Raw genomic sequence first — 27,320 nt, forward strand, 5'->3', positions numbered from 1 at the left:
AACAACCCCAGAAAATAATTAATAGTAAGTGTTGTGAGGATGTGGAGAAAAGGGAACCCTTGTACACTGCTGGTGGGAATATAAAATGGTGCAGCTGCTATGTAAAATATGGCAGGCTGGCAACAAAATTAAACACAAGAACTACCTACCATGTGATACAACACTTTTGGGTAGATGCACAAGAGAGCGGAAAGCAGGGACTTGACAGATATCGGTAGACACATATTCACCAGCATTATTCACAACAACCAAAAGGTGTATATATATAATGTATATACACACATGGAATATTATTCAGCTGAAACTGACATGTGCCACAACATGAACGAATCTTAAAGACATTATTCTAAGTGACACTAGCCAGTAACAAAAGGAGAAATATTGTATATGATTCCATTTATAGAGATTCTTAGATTCCATAGAGACAGAAAGTAAAATGGTGGTTACCTGGAGCTAGAAGGAGGGGAATGTGTACAGAGTTTCATTGGGGACAGGAAAAAGTTCTGAAGACAGATAGTGGTGATGGTTGCATAACAGTGTAAATGTACTTAGTGCTACAAATTTGTTCACTTAAAACTGACTAAAATGGTAAATTTGGTGTTACATATTTTATCCCCAAAGTAAAAAGGCAGAGTGAAGAGCACAATAAAACTTGCTTTGCCTACCTCAAAAAACAACAACAAAATTCCCAAAAACCGCAAGCTCTAGAGTCAGGCTGCCTGACCACTTACAAACTGTTTGCCCTGGACAAATTACTCCATTCATTGCCTTTAGTTTTCTCATCTATAAAATGAGATTAATTCTACCTCAAAGGATAGTTGTGAAGATTATATTTGTCTAGTTCTTAGAAAAGTGCCTGGCACATATTAAGCACTCAATAAATACCAGCTATTGTTACTAGCGTTAGTGAGCCACTTGCAGAGAAATAGGCAACACAGAAGGCCTCAGATGATCCAGGAGGTAAGTTACTCTATTCAATCAAATCCTTACTATGGAGATGCACGTGTAATCTTCATTAACTAAAAAAACCATGCATCAAATAGGTGGTTTTGTGGCGTTTGCTTTAAATTCAGATATATTTTGAAGAGATTCCAGTTTCTGAAAATGTCTTAAGTAATTGGAGAATTATCATATAAATGATACACTGATTCTCCATAAAAGAAGTAGGGTAAATTATGAAAGCACATCCTAATTCGGGTTTTCGCATTACTTTGCAATAGAAAGAACCAGCGTAATATGGTGTCATTCTTTCATTTACTTATCTGATATTTACTATGTATCTACCACGTATTAGCCACATAAATTTATACATACTGAATATATATACATACAGGAATACCAAATTGCATCTAGGCAATAAAATAAAAAAGGCCTCAAAATGCCTTTTTAAATTATAGTGCTTTTTAAATGTTTCCCATGTCAGGCCATTTGATTAAGAGTAATAACCTTGACAGGGAGCTGAGATTGCGCCACCGCACTCCAGCCTGGGCGACAGAGCAAGACTCCGTCTCAAAAAAAAAAAAAAAAAAAAAGTAATAACCTTGACATAAAGGATATAGAAAACTGACGATTGTGAATCTATAGCAAATAAACACTGGAGCAAAACTCAGTACTGTAGTTAAGCTAATATACTGGCCTCTTTTACCTCTGGTCTTTTAGAACTCTGAATTTAGATACGTTTTATGACTGCTTACAGTAATAGGTTCTAGTTCCCAGAAATGCTATTTTACATAAATACGTCATCACAGCCCAAATTGGGCAAAGAGAAAAATCTTCATGTCCTGGTTTCTGGGTCACTTACTTCAATAAATATTTAATATTAAAAATAAATAAATTTATAAAGCCCAATATAATGAGACAACTATAAAAAGACTTGACTGAAGCAGCATAGCAAAATCTTGACAAATAAAAGAAAAAGTATCTTGCCTTGTGCTGAAGAAACTGTTTATACAGCTGGTGGCGTAGCTACAGCTGAGAAAAATATGGTCAAGAAGGAAACACCCCTGAGTTTATTAGTACAATCATTTTAAGCTTTTGGATCTGATTATGAACTGGTGTGGTGCGTTAAGTGTGCAAGGAGGCTCCCTAGGGTTCTGCTCACTTTTGACCATCTGTTCCTCCTATCCCTCCACAAAGCAGCCTTTTAAAGATACCTCTTTGGGCCTCTAGATGCCTATGCACCCTGTGAAAGCCACTCGTCTAAAAGGAGCCAAATGTCATTAGACACACATCTTTCAATTGATGTCTAGAATAATGTATAAACCATACCAGCCAGTTATATCACCTTTACAGTTAAGGGACCTCCATTCTCAGAGGCATGAAAGAAACAGGTATAAAGAAAGGTTAGAATTTAGAAATTTGATTTCCCTTTGACACAGGACTAAAGTTTATCTGAAAACTTTCAACAAACCTGGCTAGACATACACCAAAAATTTATGTGGCATGTAACTCAATTCTACGAGTGTATTTTCTCTAAGTGTGCTAATTGCAGAAAGCCATTTCCAGTCCATTAAATACATTTATTTTGACACAAAAAGCTTTGTTGTGATATTAACTGTCTCCCATAGCCTGAATGTAAGCTCCATACAATTCTTGGTTTCAGATTCCACTAAAGGATTACAGGTTACCTTGGTGCATTAATCAGAAACCACTTAAAGTTTTGACAATGGGACTAGAGCCAACTGGATGAAGAGTAAGTTCTCTGCTTCTGCCAATAGTAGCAACTGTTGTGAATAAATGCATCACAAGAAAAGCAGACTGAGATCTTGGGAACTCTGACTGGTGAATGGTATTCAGGGGTAGGGGAGAAAGCAATCCTTTCAGATGCTGACTTTATAAGCTTGATTGGTAAAAAATTTTTTACAACAGTTTTTAGGAAACAAGTTCTTTGAGCTCTGAGGATCGCTCCACAGAGTACAAAGGGTACTCCTGCTTGCAAAGTACTTTATTTACCACCACTTCCATAGAGATCATTTGAACAAATATTTTAAAGTAACATTAAATATCTCACCTCATTTTTTCACTTTAAAAAAGGAAAATTTAAGAGAAAAACAGATGCGAATCTATCCGAAAGGGGAAGATGTGATGCTACTTGAAAAACACACATTTATACTTATAATGAGCAGTGTTTAAGAAATACAACAAAATTTCACAATGGTGACTATTCTGACTACACAAACATACCATTCCTATGAATATTATAAGCAAAGTCCAAAGGCTGAATATTATAATTAGGGATGTAAGGCTTAAGTACAGAAACTTTCCATGACAGAGAGCCAAGACAGTAACAATACTAATCATGGCTGTTGATTTCAACAGAAGGTACTTCCTGAAATCTAACATCACTTCCACAATGTAACATAATTCTATTTTCCTATTGTTGTAGTAGCATTCTGGTGCTTGCTATATATATGACCATTACCATTATAGAAGTTATCTACTAAACAAAATTAACAATACACATTGAGATGCAAAGATATCAACCATGTATGGGTACTCTTGAGTTTTCTATCTTAGTTGAATGTGTCCACACACCCTGGGATGTAAGAAATGCCTAATGTAACTGCTACTTTCATTTAGAAATATGAAATTTCTCAAGTGGTGTATTTTAATGGCTCAAATCAAGAGATATCAATATTAAACTGATAAGGAAATATAGTTTGTAGAATGAAAAAAGATATCAAGACTAATTTAGAATGATGACTTCTATAATTAGGGAAAGAAAGAAGCAGGATTCCTCTATCTTAGCTTCAAATACTTGTCAGAGATAGCCAATTGATAATATCTAAATGGTGGCAGTCTTAAGAAAATAGTGCTTAGAGTCATTGCCAGCTTTCCCCCCAAAAGTCTTTATTTCTAGGACACATTCTATAAGATCCTACTGAGGCTGATGGCATTGGGGATGCTAAAAGTAACACTACCTTCTCAGACCTGATTTTCCAGGAAACAGGCCATACATGTCCTGTCTAATTGGGAACTGATCATTTCTTTCACCTTCTGACAACCCATTACTTGCATGTCAACAAGGCACAATGTATGTTTTTTAAAAGTAATTTTGCAGATAAAAATAGTCTATTCTCGATCACCTACTGCATGATCCACATCGCACTCTAGAAGATGGCCAGCAGAAAACACAGCATGTCAATGTCACCATGTCACAAGGAAAGGGCATGCTTTTCCAATTTTCAGATGGAAATCTTCAAATGGAACCCAGAAAAAACATAGCTCAAATAACTCCTAATAAGCGGAAACTAAGAATTTACATGGGTTGAGGGTTACGAGTGGGATAGAAAGGATGGAGAGGGAATAGGAGGAAGGAGAGGTGGTTTATCTTGGGATAAAAGAGAATAATTATAGTGTCTTTAATTTGTAAGCACTGACTCAGAGAAGACTTCATAGAGTCTCTGGTTTGCCTACTCATTGCACTAATGTATCTGTTAAAAGATGAGTCTCTATATGTTTGTTTGATTAAAATTCACTGTGAAGCCAGACTTCTTTTCTTTTGATATTAATGTGTCTTGTTGCACTATTTTATTGACTTATAAGGGCTTTTATGCAAGGGGGAGGATCGGAACCTACATTTAGATTTCTGAGAAAGACTGAAGCATCAAATAATCAACTTAAATATGTGGTCTTGATTATACCTTATAAAATCTTAACCTATGGAAAGGAAAGCAGATCGTAAGCAATAACACTTTTTCAGTACAACCTAAACACACCAGCTCTCTTAGTACTTGGGAGAAGATAATAAGTATGTTGAAAATATCATTTCTTGCATTATTAGCCTTCCTCCATCACTTGAAGTCATGCTCTAAGGCACTAGCTATGAAACTGCCTCTAAAAACAACATTAAATGGAAAGTTTCCAAATCCACAAGAGAAACGAAACACTTGGAAAATGAAAGACAAAGGAAGTAAAAGGCAAATAACCAACTCAAAGGCACAGCCATAGTTAGGTGAAAAGAAATTTGATACTATACTTTGGTTTTGCATTTTTGTATTCTTCAGTGTCTGTGTCCTCGTCCTCTGAGTACCAATTATCTCCTCTTCCTCCAGCCAAGAGGCCCCTGGCCGCCAACAGTCCTGCAGCATTCCCATAGCCAGTGTATTTCAGCAGACTATCCACTGCAAAAAACAGAATAGGGTTTTAGATAGGAATCCTTGGGTCTTCACCATCATCATCAACCACTCACCAACACAGGAAGGTTGAAGACACACACTGTGGCAGTAAACCTTTAAATTGAGAGAATTTCAAAATGTGGTAGTGATTATACTGAACTACTTACAAATTTTCCCATAGGCTCTGGGGACTAAGAGCCTTTTTTGAGGTATCAGAAACTAAAACAGAGCTGTTCTGAACACACCTTATGGCAAAAGTGGGGCCTCTGCGACTGCCAGGCCTTTGGTAAGGGTCACGCTTTAAGTTTCTGATCTCCGATCTTACTATTTAAAAATCCAGTTTTGGAGAAATGGTAAGAAACTAGAGAGAGTGAAAGTCAGATTGGGATTTTAGCAATATGGCACATAATGTAAAATCTCTCTCTCATTCTTTGTTGGAATTGGAGGAAAAGGGAATAAGAAATAAGAAAACTTAAGGAAGGATATTAGCAAATAGCATAGGTGATAACTTACTGCTTTTTTAAAATAAAAAGTCAGCAACCATATATAAGCACATGAAGCCCATTAAGAAGGTAGACCCAGGAGTTAGACTGGCTGGATTTCAATACTGGCTCTACCAATTACTAACTGGTTGACCTTGGGTAAGATATTTTGCAGCTTTATCCTAGTTTTCTAATCTGTAGAAACAGAATAGTAACTATCTACCTCACAAGTTAATATATGCAAAGTATGAAAAGTATCTACCACAAAGTAAACATTCTTTTTCTCTGAGAAGAGTGGATAAAACGATCATTTTAGAATTATCTTAGTTTAAAAAAAGAAAAAAGGAAGCCTAATGAGAAGTTTGGTTCAGGCTCTCCGAAAGTATATCCTGCCAACAGGGTCAGGTGATGTCTCTCTGAAGATAAGCAGACACACACAACTTTTGCAAGGGACACTTGCACTGTAGTAATGTTTTTAGTGATTTCTAAACACCTTTAAGGAAGATACTAAGCAATAACTGGCAGCTTTGTTTAGAAGTATTTCATTTTCTTCAGGTACAATTTCAAGGTAAACATTAGAATATTTAATCAAAAGATAAGAATTGAGAAAATTTACTTAAGGTCTTTAACAGAATGTTGTTAAAATGTCATCTGAAAGGCAACTGTAGGAAACACAACATAACATACAATCTTACCCACGTATAAAGCCACAGTAAAATCTACATCTGTAATTCAGATCACTTACCTCAAAAAAGACAAAATAGAGCTGGAGAAGATTCAGAAAAAGGTAATTAAAATGACTGGGTTCCTATTTCCCCACATCCTCTCCAGCACCTGTTGTTTCCTGCTTTTTTAATGATGGCCATTCTAACTGGTGTGAGATGGTATCTCACTGTGGTTTTGATTTGCATTTCTCTGATGGCCAGTGATGATGAGCATTTCTTCATGTGGAGAGGATGTGGAGAAATAGGAACACTTTTACACTGTTGGTGGGACTGTAAACTGGTTCAACCATTGTGGAAGTCAGTGTGGCGATTCCTCAGGGATCTAGAACTGGAAATACCATTTGACCCAGCCATCCCATTACTGGGTATATACCCAAAGGACTATAAATCATGCTGCTATAAAGACACATGCACACTTATGTTTATTGCGGCACTATTCACAATAGCAAAGAGTTGGAACCAACCCAAATGTCCAACAACAATAGACTGGATTAAGAAAATGTGGCACATATACACCATGGAATACTATGCAGCCATAAAAAATGATGAGTTCGTGTCCTTTGTAGGGACATGGATGAAACTGGAAAACATCATTCTCAGTAAACTATCGCAAGGACAAAAAACCAAACACCGCATGTTCTCACTCATAGGTGGGAATTGAACAATGAGAACTCATGGACACAGGAAGGGGAACATCACACTCCGGGGACTGTTGTGGGGTGGGGGGAGGGGGGAGGGACAGCATTAGGAGATATACCTAATGCTAAATGACGAGTTAATGGGTGCAGGAAATCAACATGGCACATGGATACATATGTAACAAACCTGCACATTGTGCACATGTACCCTAAAACCTAAAGTATAATAATAAAAAAAAAAAAAGTAAAAAAAAAAAAATGACTGGGGAACTGAAAGGGTTGGTGGAAAGGAAAATAGGTAAGAAAAGTGGGTATATATGATCAGAGTATAAAATCATGGAGGATACGGACAGGATAAATATATTCTAGGATAGAGTTTACTGTTACATTTTCATGTATCTGAACTAGAGGGTCCTTCTCATGACACTGAAAATAAGTGGTATGGGGATAAATAAAAGGAAGCCCTGCTTTCAAATAATATAGCAAACTGGTGAAATTTGTGCAAAAGGAAACATGGGCTAATGAGTATATTAAATGATGTTGAAACTAGTCATTTTCAATCTTAAAACCTACTGGTAACTGTAGTCTCTCTGTAATAATTCTCAGTGGGTGCTGGATAGAATCCTATTAGAATTATTGAATGAGGGTGGGGTAAGCCCTCTGAATAAGTCTGATATGCTCTCTCTTGGCATCAGTGCCTCCCCAAGATGTAGTGCTTTAGTTAAATGAAGGAATCCTTAAAAAGTACTAGCAGAAGAAATGAGTGTTCAGTCTATATAGGTATTCTTGATATTCACGAAGGTCAAACATTTTCTTAATGACATGGTCAGACACAAAGCCACTGAAGGCAAAGGATCACAGATGTAAACTCACACAAAGTACCTTACAGATAGTAGGTGATGCTATCATTGTAAGCATTACTGATAAAGCTTATTTTCAACAAACAAGGAGGTTTAGTGGATCCAGAAAAGAAATACTCATTACAATTAGGAAACTCTAAATTGAGATATGAATAAATGTTTAAATGAATATACTTAAAGACAAAATAACAATAATTTAAAAAGACACAAAATGGTGAAAAATTAAAAGAGTTTAAAGATGCAAAGGTTATGAAAAGCCAAAATAGGTTAAACAGAAGTAAACAGAATACTAAATAACTGTTCTCTTATGTAGAAAATCTCTCTGGAAGCCAGTTAACAGTAAAAGCCCCCAGCAATTTTACGAAAATCATGTTAACTCCTCTTTCACTGGAACAAACCTGATGTGCTAACTCTATGACAGGCAGTGTGGGTTACAAAGGTGACTTAAGACATAGTTTGCCTTCAAAGTAGATAAAGGGTACAGCCAAGAGTTTTAAAATCACATGAACTTCTGTTAACAGGATAAAATACCCAAAAATTAGGGGTAGAGAAGGTGAGACAAATGAAATACGAAATCCTCACAGTGAGAAGCACTGAAGCAGTGTTTCTAGCTACTTTTAAGTCTGTTTTCAAATACACCATATAATATCCTATTTGATACTGGGAAAGTAGTAAACAGAAAATTGACTGCACTTGGATGTTAAGGTGAGCTGCTAGTGCAAACAAAAGATTTTCTGGGTGGTTCTAAAATAAAAAGGAAACACACAAATATATTTGTTCCTTGCACAGTATTATCCATGCAGTTATATGAAAATGCTGCCTAAATGAAACAAGGCAGTGTTCAGTCAAAAAGCTGCGAGAACTATTTCACCACTATTTTATCAGGATGCTAGAGGGCACTATGAACAGAGGAAACCAACCACAGCAGCACTGTGCAAAGTCAGAACTGCAGTGGTAATAACGTAGACAGTTACACAAATGTGGGTTCTACCACACTCTAAAATAAAAGCAATACGTTTTTGCTCTTTTACCAAGAACAAAGAATGTCAAGAACCAGATTCTACCCAGAGACCATTCCCCCTTCTCTGTGAAAGTCCTTTTCCTTCTAGTCAAATGCTGTAACTTTTAGAAGACTCAACTAGTGGCTTCGTCTTGGTGTCCTTATTTCCAGTCTCACACTCCTCCATTTCTTATTCCACACAACTGCCCAAAATATCTTTGTAAAGCAAAAATAGGATTTTACAACCTTCCTGGATAAAATCTCTAACGTGTTCCCCTAAAAACTAAGCTCAAATTCCAAAACAGGGCCTAAAGGGCTCGTTTTCTGGCCTCTGCTGTCTTTTCCAACCTTGTCTTCTAAAGATTCCTCACACCTTAAACTAGTCTCTTTTCTATACATTCAAGGCTACTTCCTATTTCTCTGTCCTCTTCTGTGAAGACTTTCTCTGATCTCCTCCATACCCCTCAAGCATTCCCTCTTCCAGGTTGCCATAGCACCTGGCACATTTCTTCTTAGGGCACTTATCATAGTGTACTGAAATTACCCCTTTAAATGGGACCCTTTATTCACCAGCCTGAATTTATAGAGAGCACAAACATTTGATCTTTCATTAAACATTTATGGGGCACCTGCTATCTGTTAAGCACTGGGGATCCAAAGATGAGTAGGACATGATCTCCGACCTAAAGGAAACTCAGTGTCTAGAATGTAAGTTCAACAAATAAAGAGTCACAATATAGCAAATGTCAAAAGTATTAACAACAGAGAAGGAAAAATGGCACAAAGGAGAAAATGATGAACTCTGCCTGGAAGGTCTTCACAGAGATGATGCTTAAGCTGGTCTTCAAGGATAAGTAAAGCTCACCATGGTGACAAAGATGAGGAAGAGCATTCCTCACAAAAGGAACAGAATCTGCCAAGCCATGGAGATATGCCAAGAAATGGTGCAGTATAATCAGGCAAGAATAAAGAATTTAGTATGATTAAGCATGGAGTGTAACAGAGGAACAGACTTAAAATACACTACACAGAGACTCTGTGGAGGTAAAATTTGGATTTTACCATGCAGGCAACAGAGAATCACTGAAAGTTTTATATGAGGGGAATGACATGATTATATTTGTATTTTACACCAATCCCTCTGTTAACCATGTGGAAGACAAACCGAAGAAAATCTGACTAGAAACAGAGATATGAGATATTTTAATAGCTTATTAATAGTTAAAATAATTTTAAGGGCCTGTACTAAGATGGTGGTGTGGGAACAGAATGGGGGAAATAAATAAAAGATATTTAACAGGAGGTAAAATCTATAGATGTGGTGATTATGACTTCTACAGGTAAAGAAGGAATCTAGGGTAACTCCTAAGTTTCTGGCTTTAGGAACTAAACAGACAGTGGTGCTGTTTGCAGAGAAAGTGATAGAAGGATAATGAAAAGGTTGAAGGGCATGGGAATGAAGATCATAAATTCAACTTTAGCCATGAGTTTGAGGTACCAGTGAGAAACTCAGGCACAGAGGTCCAGTAAGCAAGTGGATAAATATGACCAGGGTTCAGAAGAAAGGTTGGGGCTAAAGATACATAGATTTCGGAATCTACAAAAACAGAAGCCAAGGGAGAGGATGAGATTACTCAGGGAGCAATGTGAAGTGAGGATGGGGACCAAAAGATAACTTTAGGGAACACCGGCAATTAAATGTGGACAAGGACAGGAGCTAGCAAATCAGACTGAAAAGAAAGAAGAGAGGTCAAAGGACATCTAGGAGTTTGTGGTAGTACAGAAACAAAGAAAGTGGACAACGGCATTAACTGTTATGAGAAATGTAATAAGACAAAGACTAAAAAATACCCATTGCTTTTGAAAATCAGGTAATTTGTGACCTTATTGAGAGCATTTTCAGTGGTATTTGGGGGGTAGGGAATGGTTGTGGAAAGCCTGACTTGCAGCAAGTTGAGGACTAAGTTTTTCAAGATGTTAAGCAGTGAAGGACAGTGACATAAGTATGCATAGAGATTGGGGAAAGCATATAGGGCGAGTTCAAAGAACAAAAGAATAAAGGGTAATGAGTGATGGAGCAACGCTTCTGCAAACACAGGAAGAGAAATGATCAACAGGAAAGGGAGACTACTGAACCTCAAGCTAAAGAGACAACCTATTCCTCTGAGACTGAAGTGGGTATTACAGTAAATTTATTGGTGTGGGGCTATGTGCTAAGGGAGTTCAAGCCTAATTTTTCTTTGTAATTCAGCCCCTACATCACAATGCCTACCACATACTGAGATTTAATGAATACGATAAAAGGTCGGGGGGAACCCCTACCAAGGCAGATTATTTTACAAATCATCTTCTTTTAATTAAATAATGTAAGGCCTATTTTTAGGCCCCTAGTAGAAAGTATACAATTTGCAGGGAGATAAAAATAGTTATGTTCAGGCTCAATTGAACAAGTTAATGACACAAGTACAAGTTAACCTGTGGGCTACTAAGTGCTGGGGATACAGTTGGGCCTGGCACAGATGGGTATTCAAGACCTTTGGATGGTTCTTTCTGTGCCTAGTCTTCCATAAAATTTTGTCCTTTCTCTCTTACCTCTTTTTTCTTTTTTTTTTGATACGGAGTCTCGCTCTGTCACCAGGCTGGAGTGCAGTGGCATGATCTCGGCTCACTGCAACCTCCACCTCCCGGGTTCAAGCGATTCTCCCCTCAGCCTCCTGAGCAGCTGGGATTACAGGCATGCGGCACCACGTCCAGCTAATTTTTGTATTTTTAGTAGAGACGGGGTTTCACCATGTTGGCCAGGATGGTCTCGATCTCCTGACCTCATGATCTGCCCGCCTCGGCCTCCCAAAGTGCTGGGATTATAGGCATGAGCCACCGCGCCTGGCCCCTCTCTCTTAATGCAGTCTCTGTGTTCCTAACCCATTATAACTGCTGCTTGCTGTCTGTCTCTACTTAGTGGTCTGACCTTTGAGCCTTGATCAAGGTGCCTTCACTTTCAAATTTACTTGGCATATCCTTAAGAGACAGTTCAGACATTCTGAAAAATTATTTGAATTTATTTTATTTTACTTTATTTTATTTTATTTTATTTTATTTATTTTATTTTATTTTGCTAATAGTCTACCTCCAAACCCAAATTCCAAAATCTGATTACTGTTAAGTTGAAGGTAAACTGCAGACATTTTCTTTTTTCCTGGCCAGAAGGTTTTAAATTTGAACTAGCTGACAACATTTAAAAACAAAGAGCTTCTCTTGAAAACATGGAACATCTGCTAACACTGGCCACATGTTCCTTCATGGTAACCATCAGTTGCTGCTAAATAGTAGCAACATACTTTTTATAATCTCCCATAGTCCCTTCGTCTCCCCACACCAGCCAATTGTCTCCCCAACAGTGAGCCAAGTGTCAGCTTTCATTTGTTCATCTTACATCTAATCCACTTGACTTACTTTTATTACCAGCCTGGCTGCTGTAGGCATTTGAGTCTGTGACCCTTAAATAAAAAAGTAAGTAATACATGGGCAGAAACATTGTTTATTTTATATACCTCTGTAATTCCAGGGTCTAGCTCAAAAACATTTGTTGAACAAATGTCTGTTTATTCTGGAAGAATACATTTACTAAACTTATAATCAAATTGGAAGGAAAAAAATGATTATAGGTCAGGTGCGGTGGCTCACGCCTGTAATCCCAGCACTTTGGGAGGCCGAGGTGGGCAGATCACAAGGACAGGAGTTCGAGACCATCCTGGCCAATATGGTGAAACCCTGTCTCTACTAAAAATACAAAAATTAGCCAGGCATGTGGTGCGTGTCTGTAGTCCCAGCCACTCAGAAGGCTGAGGCAGGAGAATCGCTTCAACCTGAGAGGCAGAGCTTGCAGTGAGCCACGATTGCACCACTGCACTCCAGCGTGGGCAACAGAGCGAGACTCTGTCTCAAAAAAAAAAAAAAGATTATAATGCAGAATTGTTGAGGTCAAATTAAAAATATATTATCTGCTAATGGAGATTAGCTTTGGGCTCAAAGTCAGGACTATGAAACTAAATACTGGGTCCAAGGGGGAGCAAAATCAACCATTTCAAATTTTAAAAGTTAACAAAATTCACTTATAAATGCAATTTACCATATTTGCTATGACACTCACTCATCGGTAATGTGATTATATTTAGAAATTATTTAGATACGTAATTATTTATTTAGATTTATATATTTAGATATACACTTAGATATGTAATTACAGGAGAAATAAACTTTATTTTCCCCATTTTAAAACTTTTTAAAGGTATACAAAAAATATATGTTCATTATAGAAAAATTATACAGACAACTAAAAAAATCACCAGTACTCTTATTACTCAGAGGTAACAATAAATAATATTTTGGTATATATTTTGACAAACCTTTTAAAATGAATAGATACACATATGTGTGATTTTGGATTTATGCATATACATGTATAATTACACTTTAAAAAACAGATCATTTCTGATCTCAGATCAATTCAATTCAGCCAATATTTACAGATAACTAAGTGCAAGGCACTATGCTAACCACTTAATTCCAAGATGCTAAATCAATCTTTTTTCAAAGTCATTAAAGAAGAAGTAAATTGTCTAAAAGAACAGATGCTAAACAGTCTATGATAATAGCTAATATAATTATTATGAGAGGAAATATGGCAGAAAGAAAAGACAGGACCCAAATTTGGGCTCCTGCCCTCAGCAACTGTATGACATGTTATTGAAAGGCTCTCAGGTGGCAGGTTGCTTCATTTATGAAATCAAAATATAATATTTACCTTAGAGGGTCATTATGAGAATTAAATGAGATTATACATAGAATGTCAGGCACATGATACCTCTCAATTCATAATCACCATTATAATAATGATCAAATTAGGTTACTAACATACCATCTTAATGTGAACTTAAGTGGTTGGATCAATACATCAGAAATGAAGTTTAAGAATAACAATTGACTTAAGATTTTAAGAGGAGTGAACTTTTCCATCTCCAAATTATCTATCTTACAAAACTGGGGTACTTTAAAAAAGTAGAATATAGATCTGCTTAGATGGGATTTTATACTAGCAGACTTACAAAGTAGAAGAAGAAAAAATTAGTAAGAATAACCGAATAATCAAAGTTCCTTGTTTGGAAAACTTGACTTTCGCAGAGTAATCCATATAATTTTAGAAAATATCTTTAATTGTTGGATCTATCTCAGTAGACAATCACTTTATATACACTTATAGAGTAGTATTTATTACATTGTAGTACAATTATTTAAAAATTTCTCTCTACCACTATCTTAACTTTGTCTCAAGGGTATTATGCATTTTTAAAATTTCTATTCAGTATATTATATAGCTCACATTCAGTAACTACTGATTGGAAAACTTAGTAAAGAAACCAAAACTCCTATAGCTTTAATTCCAAGAGGAATTAAAAAGAGGAATTAATCCAGACCTGTGCCTGCTTATTAAAATAGTAGCCCCTGAATTACTGAACCAATTTTTCATAATGGCTCTATGTCCTGCCCCATTAAGATGAAGGCTGGGTTAAGGATACAGAAGGCAAAGTTTAAATGTGAATGTGTTTGGTAATGTATCTGTCTTTGCAAGTCTCAATGAATTCAGAAGCGTATAAAAATGTTTTTGGCTATTAATTTTTATTAACTCCTCAGCCTCTCTAATAGAACAGACAGTAAGCTTTGGAAAGAATGGAATGAGACGACCAGTACTAACACTATCAATTAAATTTCTCAAAGTCCCTCTGAAAGATAAAAGGCAGAGGCAAAGAGAGTTTAACCTACCTCTCTCTTTGCAAAGGACAAAAAGGAATTCAGCAGCAATTTGCTTGACTCCAAGGTCAACATGTGTCATGAGGCGCACCAGCTTATTTCTCACAGTTGAGCCAACTTCAGGTCGATTTGTCACATCCCTCAACGGTGGTAAAACCTGATGGCACAAATGCAAAAACCATCATCAATCGAGGCTACTAGACTGAGTGAGGATGGTACAATGCAACTGGCCAGTCTTGTAATGTCTATTGGGGTTTGTATTGTAGAAGCAAAAAAAAAAAAAAAAAAAAAAGGTTAGCTTCCAAGTAAAACTAAACAACAAAAACCAGACCTCAAGTGATTTCATGCCTCTGATGAGGTTTCATTTGATCAGAAACATCTCTTCACTGTAACATCACACTATCCTCGAGTGAATTTCCGAGTTTTTGTTTATCTCAACACCTGGAATGCCTCAACTTGCCTCTATGAAAATCCATTTTGAAGTTTAGGTCAAGTTTCTCTTTCTTCCATGAAGACTTCCCTAATACCCTGAGTCATATTGATTTTTACCTTCTCTTGAGTCTTCCAACATTTTCAGTATAGGTTGAGTATACCTTATCCAAAATGCTTGGGACCAGAAATGCTTCGGACTTCTATTTTGGGGGGATTTTGAAATATCTCATGTTATATATACATCTGGATTAAGCATCCTTAATCCTAGAATCTGAAATCAGAAATGCTCCAAAATGACCATTTCCTTTGAGCATCATGTTGGTGCTCAAAAAGTTGCAGATTTTGGAGCATTCTAGACCTCTAGAGTAGGGACACTCAACCTTCATTTAATTAAAAAAAACTGTACTTATGTTTTCTAGTTATTTAATTTTATAATAAAAATGGCTATTAATTTTTGAGTACTTTCTATGCATTAGTTGCTGTAATAGATGGTATATATACATTATTTATAATCCTCACAGTAACCCCGCAAAGGAGGTAGTAACATCACTCTCATCCCCGTTTTGTATTAGGTTGGCGCAAAAGTAATTGTGGTTTTTGCTATTAAAAGTAATGGCAAATAGACTGATCCCCAGAGGGCTTATGAAACTTGCTTAGTTTGTCTGTTAGTTTGCTCACTCACTCACCCATTCATCCACCCACACACCTTTCTCCTGGTCCTCCTCCTATCTCATTGGTTGCTTTGTCTCAGCCTCTTTTGCCAATTCTCTTTCTATTCCTGTTTTATTAATGTCGGAATATTCAAGGGTTGAGTTTGTAGGCAACTTCATTATTTTTACTCAATTTGTGATCTCATTCAGTTTTATGGCTTTTTATAGTCTCTGCATCCTGATGACTGCCTAAATCAGCAGTCCCCAACCTTTTGGCACCAGGGACTTGGCCGGTTTCATGGAAGATAATTTTGCCACAGACTGGGGCTTGGTGGGTGGTTTCAAGATGAAACTGTTCCAACTCAGATCATCAGGCATTAGACTCTCATAAGGAGCACACAACCTAGATCCCTTGCACGCGCAGTTGGCAATAGCGTTTGTGCTCCTTTGAGAATCTAATGCCCCAGCTGATACGACAGTAGGCGGCACTCAGGCAGTAATGTCCGCCTGCTGCTCCCCTCCTACTGTGCAGACCAGTTCCTAAAAGGCCATGGACCAGGCCCTGGGGTTGGGGACCCCTGCCCTAAATTATATCTCCATTGTTGATTTCTTCCCTGACCTCCAAACTTCTTTTTTTAATCACGGAAATGATATGATTTTACAAAGAGCTATGGAAACTAATAGACTTAAATAAGGGCAGAAATTACATTAAAATGGACTCACTTTCATTTTTTAAGATAATTATATCTATGATAGATCTATATAGAGGATATTCAATCTAACACAATATTAAATACACTGCCACCACCTTACTTACACTTACAGACTGATTACAGAGCATATTAAATGTCCTGAAGTCATCCTGTTAACTAGGGCTTTTCAGGCTAGTGATTTTAGACTGGAATGTGCATTCCAAACACCTGGGGATCTTGTTAAAATGCAGATTCTGATTCAGTTAAGTCTTGGTGGGACCCATGACTGATTCCTTGTTTCTTTTTTCTAACCTTCTTAAATTTTTATGTGTACCATACAGTTGTTTTTTTTTTAATTTTTAATTTTTGGCTGGGCATGGTAGCTCACACCTGTAATCCCAGCGCTTTGGAAGACCAAGACCAAGGCAGGAGGATCACTTGAAACCAGGAGCTCGAGACCAGCCTGGGCAACATAGCGAGACCCTGTCTCTACAAAAAATAAATAAATAAATAAACTATTTAAAAAGAAAAAAAAATTTTTAATTGTTGTGGGTACATAGTAGGTTATATATTTATGGGGTATATGAGATATTTTGATACAGGCATACCATACATAATAATCACATCAGGGTAAATGGGGTATCCACCATTTATGCTTTCTTTGTGTTACAAACAATCCAATTATACTCTTTTAGCTGTTTTTAAACTGTACAACAAATTATTGTTGATGTCACCCTGTGGTGCTATCAAATACTACATCTTATTCATTCTGTTGAACTACACTTTTGTACCCATTAGCCATCCCCACTCCTCATTCTCCCGCCACTCCCCTGTTATCCTTCCTGGTAACCATCATTCTATAGGTACAATGTTGTAGAGCAGATCTCTTTTTTTTTTTTTTTTTTTGAGACGGAGTCTCGCTCTGTCGCCCAGGCTGGAGTGCAGTGGCGCGATCTCGGCTCACTGCAAGCTCCACCTCCCGGGTTCACGCCATTCTCCTGCCTCGGCCTCCCGAGTAGCTGGGACTACAGGCGCCCGCTACCACGCCCGGCTAATTTTTTGTATTTTTAGTAGAGACGGGGTTTCACCATGTTGGCCAGGATGGTCTCGATCTCCTGACCTCGTGATCCGCCCACCTCGGCCTCCCAAAGTGCTGGGATTACAGGCGTGAGCCACCGCGCCCGGCTAGAGCAGATCTCTTGAACTTAATAATTTTACATTATTGAAATTTTATATCTATTGAATAATAACTCCCCATCTTCTCCACAGCCCCTGGTAACCACTATTCTACTCTGTGTTTCTGACCACCAGGCTTTATAGACCTCTTAAATTTAGCAGGTCCTAAGCAGGACTCTTGAAGTTCCCACCAAACCTGTTCCTCATCAGTTTTCCATCTCATTAAATGGTAAGTCCATTCTCCCAACTGCTTAGTACAAAAACCTTGGAAATATCCTTGACTCCTCTCTTTAATATCCATCCATCAGCATATTATGTCAGCTCCACCTCTGAAATATACCCACAATCCAACCACTTCTCCCCACCCCCTCCAGTACTACCAAGTCCAAGGTACCAATATTTCTCTGGACTAATACCAAAGCCTTGTAAGTGGTCTCTGCTTCCATGCTGGTCACTCTCTAATTCATTTTCTACATAGCAGCTAGGGTGATCCTTTGAAAGTCAGATCATGTCACTCCTCAAAGTTCTCCAGTTCCCATGGCTTCTCATCTCACAGTAAAAGGCAAGGTCCTTACAACTTCGTCACAGGATTCCACATAATCTGGCTTCCTGCTACTTCTCCAGCTTCATTTCTACTATTCTCCCTGCCTATGCTGTTACAGACACACAGACCTCCATGGACCTTCTTAAACATGCCAAGTACTTTCCTGCCTCAGGTCTTCTGCATTTGCTTCTCCTTCTGCCCAGAAACTCTTTTTCTAGAAACTTGCATGGCTCTCTCCTTACTTCCTTCAGGTGTTTGCCACAATGTCACTTATAGGAGACATTCCCTGACCACTCTCTACTGCTAACCTTTGGCACTCTCTTTTTGCAACACCTCCACCTCCTTACTCTGCCAGAACCTTCCTCATAGCACTTATCACCACCGGACATAGTATATAATTATCTGTTTACTTGTCTGCCTCCTTCCACAAGACCAAGTTCCACTGGGGCAGAGATTTCTTTGTTTTGTTTACTGCTCTCTTCCCAGTGTCTAGCATATTACAGGTGTTTAATGAATATTTGCTGGTTGAAGGAAAAATGAATTAATTCAAGTAGCTTTTATTAAGTGCCTTCTATTATATAAGCTAGGCACTGTGCTAAGAAATGAGGGCAGACACAAAGTCAAATAAGAACTTACTGTGCACCTATTATATCCCAGACCATTTATGTATATATAATTTTACTTGATCCACTCAAATGACTTTCTTCCCTCTCTCTCTTTCTATATCAAGTACCTACCACGTATCAGGAGGTATCAGAGGCAGGGGAGACAGGGCTATAAACAAAAATGGAAACTAAATCTCAGAAAATTGAATAATCTATCCAAAGTGTTTACGGAATCCATATTTCAGTCTCTGACTGGGTAGAACAAAATGCTAGGCACAAAGTAATTGCACAATAAATCCTTACTACTGTGAACCATTATTGAACCATACTTAGCACATCTCCCATTTCTAGAAGAATGAAACATGTAACAAATGATTTCATGTAGTATATGTCTACAGTACCTAGAGTACAGAATCTATGAACAAAGGTTATCATGTAAAAATTTTGTTAGCAACATTTTTGGTTCCTTAAAACAAATTTTTAACAAAATTTTGTTGTTATTGTTATATACCACTCCCAAACTGCATATGTATTTCCCCCCAGAATACTACCTCCAACAAATTTTTTCTTTGACAAATCTTGTCCAGTTTCTTTTTCAAATCCCCCAAATACTCATTGCTTCTATAAGCCTCTCCAGAATAATACAACCTGGGTCAGTAATTTCTACCACTTGTTTTCTTTTCTACCTCCCAAATACAGAATATAGACCAATTTCCTTTGGGTATGCATGAGTTGGATTTAACCAGGTATTCACCACAGTGCATAATAATAAACCAAGGTTCCACTTACATTATTATCAGAGTTAATCATCTGTACTTTAAGTTCTGCCCTTCTTGATCGTAACAGTCTACAGTGCATCCTCTTTAGAAGGAAAGCTGATTTCTGTATTATGCCTTATATCTTTAGTTATCTTTTTACCTGTCATGTTTCCTCCATACCTCTACTGTAATGTTCCTTGAAGACAGACAGTGGGTCACATAATCTTTCATAATGACACAATATGTGGCCCAAGGCCTTCATATTAAGTATTTAACGAATAGGTTTTTTTTTCTTTGGCTATTCTGTTTAGAGATAGCAAAATCTAAACAGTTTAGGTGTACCTGGATCCCTTACGGAAAAAAGCAAAAAAGCAAAAAAAAAGTATTTTCATTTACTGTGCTTCACCAACTCCTCCTAGTCAAGGGAGAATGTCTTAAAATAATCAAATGTGGAAATGACCTTAATTAATTAATTAATCTTGCTTAAATCATTATTCATGCTTTTTGGGTATTTCTCTTCTTTCAACAGACTGTAAATCCCTCAAAGATGGTCTCTATTTTCTAATCTCTCCTTATCAGCACTACCTATTAGTGTTTCTAGATACAGTGAGGTGCTTACTAAATCTTGACCATAAATACAGAGGGAAAAAATGAACCTGGTTCATTTATTAGGGGAGATTCTATGTAGTGACAAATGAACAATTGGGTGAATGGTGGTACCACGTATTGAAATGTGGAAAGAAGGGGAAGAAATAGGTTGGAGGGATGAAAATCAAGTTATTAGTTTGAGGTATGTTAAACTTGAGATACCTACTACACATCCAAGAGGAGGAGATGAGTCAGCAGTTCATTGCATAAGTCTAGAGCTTAGGTGACAGGTCAGGGCTGGAGATATAAATTTGAGAATCATCAGCATATATGGATGATTTTCAAAACCATGACTCTCGAATGAGATCACCATGGCAGCAGAGATAGAGACAAGACAGTATTGCCTTGGGGCGCTCAAACATTTAGGGTTAGGAAAATGAGGAAGATCAACAAAAAGGTTCTCTATTGTGTCCTAGAAACCAAGTGAAGAAAGTATTTCAAGGAGGAGGGAATACTTACATCAAATTCTATTGGAGAATTTAAAAAAAGAGACTTGAGAACTATTAGCTTTGGCAAAGTTGAGTTGGTGACTCTGATAAACACCTTTGCAGTGGGGAAGGCATGTAGCCTAATTACAGAGGGTTTAGGAGTCAAAAATGAGTAAAAAGAATAGAGAAGAGTGAGTACAAAGAACTCTTCTGAGGAACACTGCATAAAGAGGAGCAAAGAAATAAAAAGGCAGCTTGAGAAGTGGGATAAGGGAAGGTGTTTTTGTTTTTAAGATGAAAGATGTGTTTGGGTGCTGACTTAAATGATCCAATACATTTTAAAAAATGATTAATATAAGAGAGAGGGGAAATAAATGCAGGTGCAAAGTTCATGAGAGAGAAAGAGATCCAGGACAAATGCTTGCCACAGACAGAAGTAGGAATGATTCATCCATTGTGACAGATGGGAATACAAGGGATATGGCAGTATAGATGCAGACAGATAGTAGATGCGATGGTGGAAAGATAAAGTTTTTTTCTTAATTTCTTGGTGAAACAGGAAACAAAGTCAAGAAATGAGAGTGAGAAGAGGGCAGTAAGCATTGGAGGTGTGAAGAAAAAGGAGCTGTGAAATAGTCATCTTGGAGTTTGCTAAGGAATCGGTTGGGGCTGGTGGTCTTAAATTTAAAGTAGACAAGTGAAAATGGTTGTGTCATTTTCTCTTATCATGTTCAAGTGCTTGGTGGAGACCCAGAGTAGGCAGAAAGCTGGAGTTAGCCAGTTTGTTAGGTTTTGCCAGATGAGTACGACTGAGGGAGCGCACAAAGTGCTAGTGAGAGATGTATGGAAAGGAGTGATTATAGTAATGAACCTCAGGTGGAATCTAGCCTGGGTAAGGAGAGAAGGCACAAGTGAGTGAAGAACAGTGGAAAAAAATGACTGACAATCCTCAGAGGATGAAAGAATGTTGGATTGAGGGTACTAAGAAAAGGTACTTGACATTGGGATTTTAGAGGAGGCTATTTCAGGTATTGTTACAATCAAAGTCTTACACTTGTAGTCTAAGATATAATCTGAAAGTTTAAAAATCACCCTTTTTTTTTCAACCCATATTCCAATCTATCAGCAAGTTCTGTGAGCTACTTTTAAGACATATTAAAATATTTAAAACATATCCCCAAGTATGAACTCTAACCACTACCATCCTACTCCAAACTTGCAACATCAGTTATCTTTTGGACTTGTCTCTGCATCCATTTGAGTTCCAGTATGTCAATCTTACAAATAGTAGCCAGGATATCTTTAACCATAAATAAGGTCACATCACTTCCCCTCTTAACACACTCCAATATTTTCTCGTCTCACTTAGAAGAGAATAGAAAGTCCTACACTGCCTGCTGTATCTGGCTCTTGTTACCTCTCTTCATCAACCACTCTCCCCCTTGCATATTGTGACCTAGGCACGCTGGCCTTCTTGCTTTTCCTTAAGTATACCAAAGCATCCTCTTGTCTCAGGGGTTGTGAACTTGTTCTCTTAGGGACATTCCTTTCCAAACATTCTCAGAGATACTCTTACTTCTCCACCTCTCTGTTCAAATGTCATCTCAGAGAGGTCCTCCCTTGTTCCCTTAAAGTGTCTCCTTTCTCTTAAAATGCTTTATCTTTCTTCAGAATGCTTATCACCACCTGCCATTATATTTTATATTTGTTTACTTTTTGTCCCCCTCTCTATGAAATAAACTTCCCAAGGGGAAAGACTTCATCTGTTGTTCAATGCCCAAAACACAGCACACAGCAGATCTCGGTAGCATTTGTTGAATAAATGACTAAAAAAATACACACTTCTTGATTAAGAAGATTTCAAACATTAAAATTGAGTTTCTGATTATCTGAAACAAAATCATTGTGAGAGAATTCAATTAATTCTATGTTTAAAATGCACATAAAAAGACTAACTTTGCAATGTAATATGCATTAAGCAGTTACCTGATCTTTGAGAAATTTTCGGATGTTTCGATGGGCTCGGGAACATTCTGTTAATAAGCTGAGAACTGGAGTTAGACCCTCTCTATAGCTGCTTCCCTGTAAAAAAAAAAAAACCATATGTTTTTGAAATACATTAGTTTTGTTTCTAACAGTATTACTTTCCTTCATGTAACTCAGGATATCAATTTGTTTTTGAGGTGGGGACTTTTTTTTTTTTTTTTTTTTTGAGAGGGAGTCTCCCTGTCACCCTGGCTGGAGTGCAGCGGCGTGATCTCGGCTCACTGAAAGCTCCACCTCCCGGGTTCATGCCATTCTCCTGCCTCAGCCTCCTGAGTAGCTGGGACTACAGGCGCCAACCACCACACCTGGCTAATTTTTTGTACTTCTAGTAGAGATGGGGTTTCACCGTGTTAGCCAGGATGGTCTCGATCTCCTGACCTCGTGATCTGCGAGGTGGGGACATCTTATGTTACCCAAGCTTACAAACTATTTAAAAAATTATTTTCCTAAAAACATTTCCATTTTATCATCTTCATGTTTACTATTGCCTTTTTTGGTCCTTCCTGGATGTTCCTACATTTTCTAGGATTCCCATGGGCTTAGCCAATGGGCTTGAATGAAGCAAAATTTTGGTGACTGGACTACGCTACCTTGCTGCCTTTTAATATAGATACCTGACAAAGTGAGTGATAGACCAGAGAATGTAAACAGCTCACAACAAATGGGAAATTGACATGGTCTTCTTTTTTCTTTTTTTTTGGAAGATGTCTTTTAGGTATTACGAAGCGTATTTAGCAAGTTTTTGGGGGGATATTTTTTATTTCTAGGACTCACAAAGTAACAACATGGAACAGTAATTAATTTTTCCTTTGTTTTCAAGCACTAGTCATAATTTTGGTGTTGCATGAACATAGTTTTCAGCATTAAACAAATAAATTAACATGGCTTCAGCAATTTATCATATACTGTAATAAACTGCTTTCCAAAGTAAAAACAATTACGCAACATATCAGTTAGAAAAAAAGCTTAGATTTAAAAATCATGCTCTGTGATGTGTGTCTGTATGTATGGCACATTTACATTCTTTGGAAGCATCTTCCCAGGGCTTCCATTTTATCACCCTTACCTTGTCTATTCTCTTCTCCATAAAATTGAGTAAAACATGAATGGCCTCCATATTCATACCATTGTATACCATGGTATTGTTTTTCAAAACTGTTTCTTTCTCGGCTGTTTTATTACTGGGCAGTTCATCTAGAGTCGTTGCCTCTTGGGCTGTTTCTTCATGGGTTAACGGACAAATGAGAACATCCAAACAAGAGACCGGAACATTGCTTAAAAGGTTGACTGCATTGCTGAAAAGCAATTAAAAAAATACAATATTTTAACTTGATTGAATAGTCCTTTAAAATGCAAACATAAGAAGAAGTTCAAAAGTGACTTTAAAGAGTCAATTAAAAGATTTCTTTTCCAAAATGAGCCATTAATATTACTTGGCACTTACTGTGAGATAGGAAATAAAAAACTGTTTCAAATATATGTTGTACAAATTAGAAAAAACAAATGTTAAATAGACACAATCACATGATGTCATGTCACTTTCTGAAATGCTAAAATAGGAATTAGTGAGCTTTAATGCCAGCTCTTTAATTTTATTATGGCAACAGTGCTAGCTTTGCATTTCTTCCCTGGGATTTTAAATCCTTTTGTGGATCCACTGGTGTTTTATTATTCCTTAGATTACAACATAAAGCATTTGAGAAGCACTGCAAATAAGCAGCTTATCAGTAGCAACAACATTAAAACCAAATACGGTAGAATTAAGTTTTATTCTTTCTAAATGTAGAAAATACAATTTTAAAATCATCCCATTTTTTGTAAGACACATGCAGAAAAAGGGAAATGGAGTTTTTTCTCTCTTTCTTATCATCAGGTCTCTAAATGAAGTTAATATAGCTATTTCTAATCTCTAGTCCCTAGGCCTTTCAGCTGTGTATTAATGAATACACGAGCCTGGGATGCACGCCAGTAGGGGGAACCCAAACCTTGTATTTTTGGCATTCCCTAAAAACCTTGTTCTGTTGTTCAGTGTACAAAAGATTAAAATGACACTAACAATTTCAAAATTAGATATGTTCTCAACAAATATATTTTCTTCCATGAGTTATTTCATATTCTTTCATCTAAAAGGAGTGGTGGTGTTCTGGGCTAACTGGCTCTTATATGCCTGTGCCTTAGAACTTCCTGATCAACAATGGAAAGACAGGCATTTCATTTCCTAGTGACAGAGAAGCAGATCTAAAAATAACCACATCCTGACTAAAAATAAACTCCTGCAAATGCAATTTAAAAGTCTAACCACTTGGAAACCAAATTTAGAGCTTAATCTATCTGATACTATCTTAATTTAGACCAGTAGCTCCTTCTACTTTAGATTATATTGACACCCTAAAAAATAAAGCAAAACAAACAGAAAACAAAGAAATAGAAATACAAAAATTTTTCTTTCCTCTACCCTGAATTGTGCTCCACTTCCCCAAGAATGAACATTTCCTTTCTTTTTATATTATGGAAAAATAAAAACCAGTAACAAATCAGTTGAAAAGTTAGACAATGCAGAACAGAAAGTGGTAATGTACAGGGCATCAAAAAAAATGAATCAAGAGCAAAAAATAATTTAAGAAGTCCTACGAATAAATGGTTCCTAGTAAAATACAAGTTATTTGGTTGTCCTCACTAAAACCAAATACTGCTGCTGCTACTGGTGTTATGCACAAAATCTCCATATTTGGTTATTGGTAAATAATCAAAGGTGGCTGAAATACAAGCTTTCCCCAAAACTTTCTCTTAAAAATTCTTTTGCAAATATCTGTAGTTTATCTTATCTATAGTTCAGAATGTTTCGCTTCTATCTTAAGCATTTAGAAATTGTTACTAAATAATACCATAGATTCATTGAGAATAAAAGGGGGGAAATAACTCTACCTTAGAATTATTTTCAAAAACTGTATACAAGCCATTCTGAAATGTTATGATTTTCTCCCTAAACATCAGGCAATAGGCTCTTAAGTCCACTGACCATATGATGCTCTGAACCTACCAGAGACCAGATTGAAAAGTTTAAGATGGGTCATTTCATTACAAAGGAATGTTTCCCGTTTAAATTCGTTTAAAGTAAGCATTTTCCAGGAATTCAGTAAATTTAAGAAACCAAATGTAGAGTTTGATTCAACAAATATTTGGAGGTTTTAGGCTTTTCAAGAAAAGTTCCCATTTTCTTATTTCTTATTTAACAACTCAGTTTCCAAACAACTACAAAATTAATTTTCTGGCTCACTGTGTTTGAGCTATTCTTTTTAAGTAAGGAAGACCAGCTTTTTGAGCTCTGTCACTCTCTGACAGTTTTATTTGTGGTAGAAGAGTGTATGAAATTCTCCAGCTACCAGGAAGTCAGTGACTATGCACAGATCTGCACAATAGTGTTTGCATTCCTACTCCAGGGGGTAGAAATACTGTGTATATTACACTCCCCTTTTCAGCTTCCTAGAGATCATTAATCACTGAGACATGACATCCTCCCGCTCATGCTCCCAGCCCCCTCCTGATATGCAGATTCAAAAGCAAGACCTACTTAGAACTCCTTAATGCCCTGATTAAAGCCTTGTCAGTTGTGGGAGAGGAAAGGCAACCTAAAATCTAGTCCTCTGTGAATCGCAGGACAAAAACATGAAATTACACTGAAGAACATGATATGGCACACGTAGATCCAAAGCTGTTAATAAATCTTGCTGGTCAAATGTATCTTCTTTATATTTGGGGCTTACATATCTTTTTTCAAGGCTGAAAAGTCTATGTAAATGAATCTTAAAATCTCCAAAAGATTTTCCTTTTGCCCTCTTTATTCATTTAAAAAAATTGTTTTTGAGATAGAGTCTCTTGCCCAGGCCAGAGTGCAGTGGTGTGATCACGGCTCACTGTATCCTTGACTTCCCGGGCTCAAATGATCCTCCTGCCTCAGCCTCCTGAGTAGCTGGGACCACACGCACGCAGGATGCCACCATGCCCCTTGCTAATTTTTTAATTTTTAGTAGAGACAAGGTCTCACTATGCTCCCCAAGCTGGTTTCAAACTCCTGGGCTCAAGCAATCTTCCTGCCATGGCTTCCCAAAGTGCTGGAATTACAGGCGTGAGCCACTGCACCCAAACCCCTCAAAATCTTTGAAAAGCATTTTTTTCTTTTGTGGTAAGAGCACTTAACGTAAGACCTATTCCCTTAGCAACATTCTAAGTATACAATACAGTATTGCTAACTACAGGCTCTGTTACACAGGAGATCTCCAGACCTTATCTTGCATAACTAAAACTTTGTATCTTTTGACTGACACCTCCCCATTTACTCCTCTCCCAGCCCCAGATAACCACTATTCTACTATCTAGTTCTACAAGCTTCACTATTTTAAACTCCTCATAAAAGTGGGATCATGGAGTATTTGTCCTGTGCCTGGTTTATTTCACTTATCATAATGCCCTCCAGATCCACCCATGTTATTGCAAGTGATGGGATTTCCTTCTTTTTTTAAAGGCTGAATAATACTCCACTGATTCTGCTGTGTGTATATATACATACACACATTTTATCCATTCATCTGACTGATAGACATTTAGGTTGTTTCAATATCTTGGCTATTGTGAACAGTGCTGTAATGAACATGTGATGAGAATGCAGATAACTCTTTGAAACAGTGATTTTATTTCCTTTGGATATACTCCC

General features: G+C 37.2%; 1 protein-coding gene across 6 annotated transcripts in view; it reads right to left on the reverse strand.

The window, feature by feature from the left end:
• Positions 1-27,320, reverse strand: part of RIC8B (RIC8 guanine nucleotide exchange factor B) — a 119,886-nt gene that overhangs the window by 23,963 nt on the left and 68,603 nt on the right. For all 6 annotated transcript variants that reach the window (XR_004250702.2, XR_004250701.2, XM_032168811.2 and 3 more), the window contains 4 exons: positions 23,676-23,904; positions 22,550-22,645; positions 14,643-14,787; positions 4,979-5,123 (listed from right to left, as the gene is read on the reverse strand). Coding sequence is in view for 4 of the 6 variants with exons in the window: in XM_032168811.2 (XP_032024702.1) it covers positions 4,979-5,123; positions 14,643-14,787; positions 22,550-22,645; positions 23,676-23,904 (615 nt within the window). In the remaining 2 variants the exon portion in view is untranslated. The remainder of the gene's footprint in view (positions 1-4,978; positions 5,124-14,642; positions 14,788-22,549; positions 22,646-23,675; positions 23,905-27,320) is intronic.

Source organism: Hylobates moloch, unplaced genomic scaffold, assembly GCF_009828535.3.
Source record: "Hylobates moloch isolate HMO894 unplaced genomic scaffold, HMol_V3 SCAFFOLD_12, whole genome shotgun sequence".
Lineage (NCBI taxonomy): Eukaryota > Metazoa > Chordata > Mammalia > Primates > Hylobatidae > Hylobates > Hylobates moloch.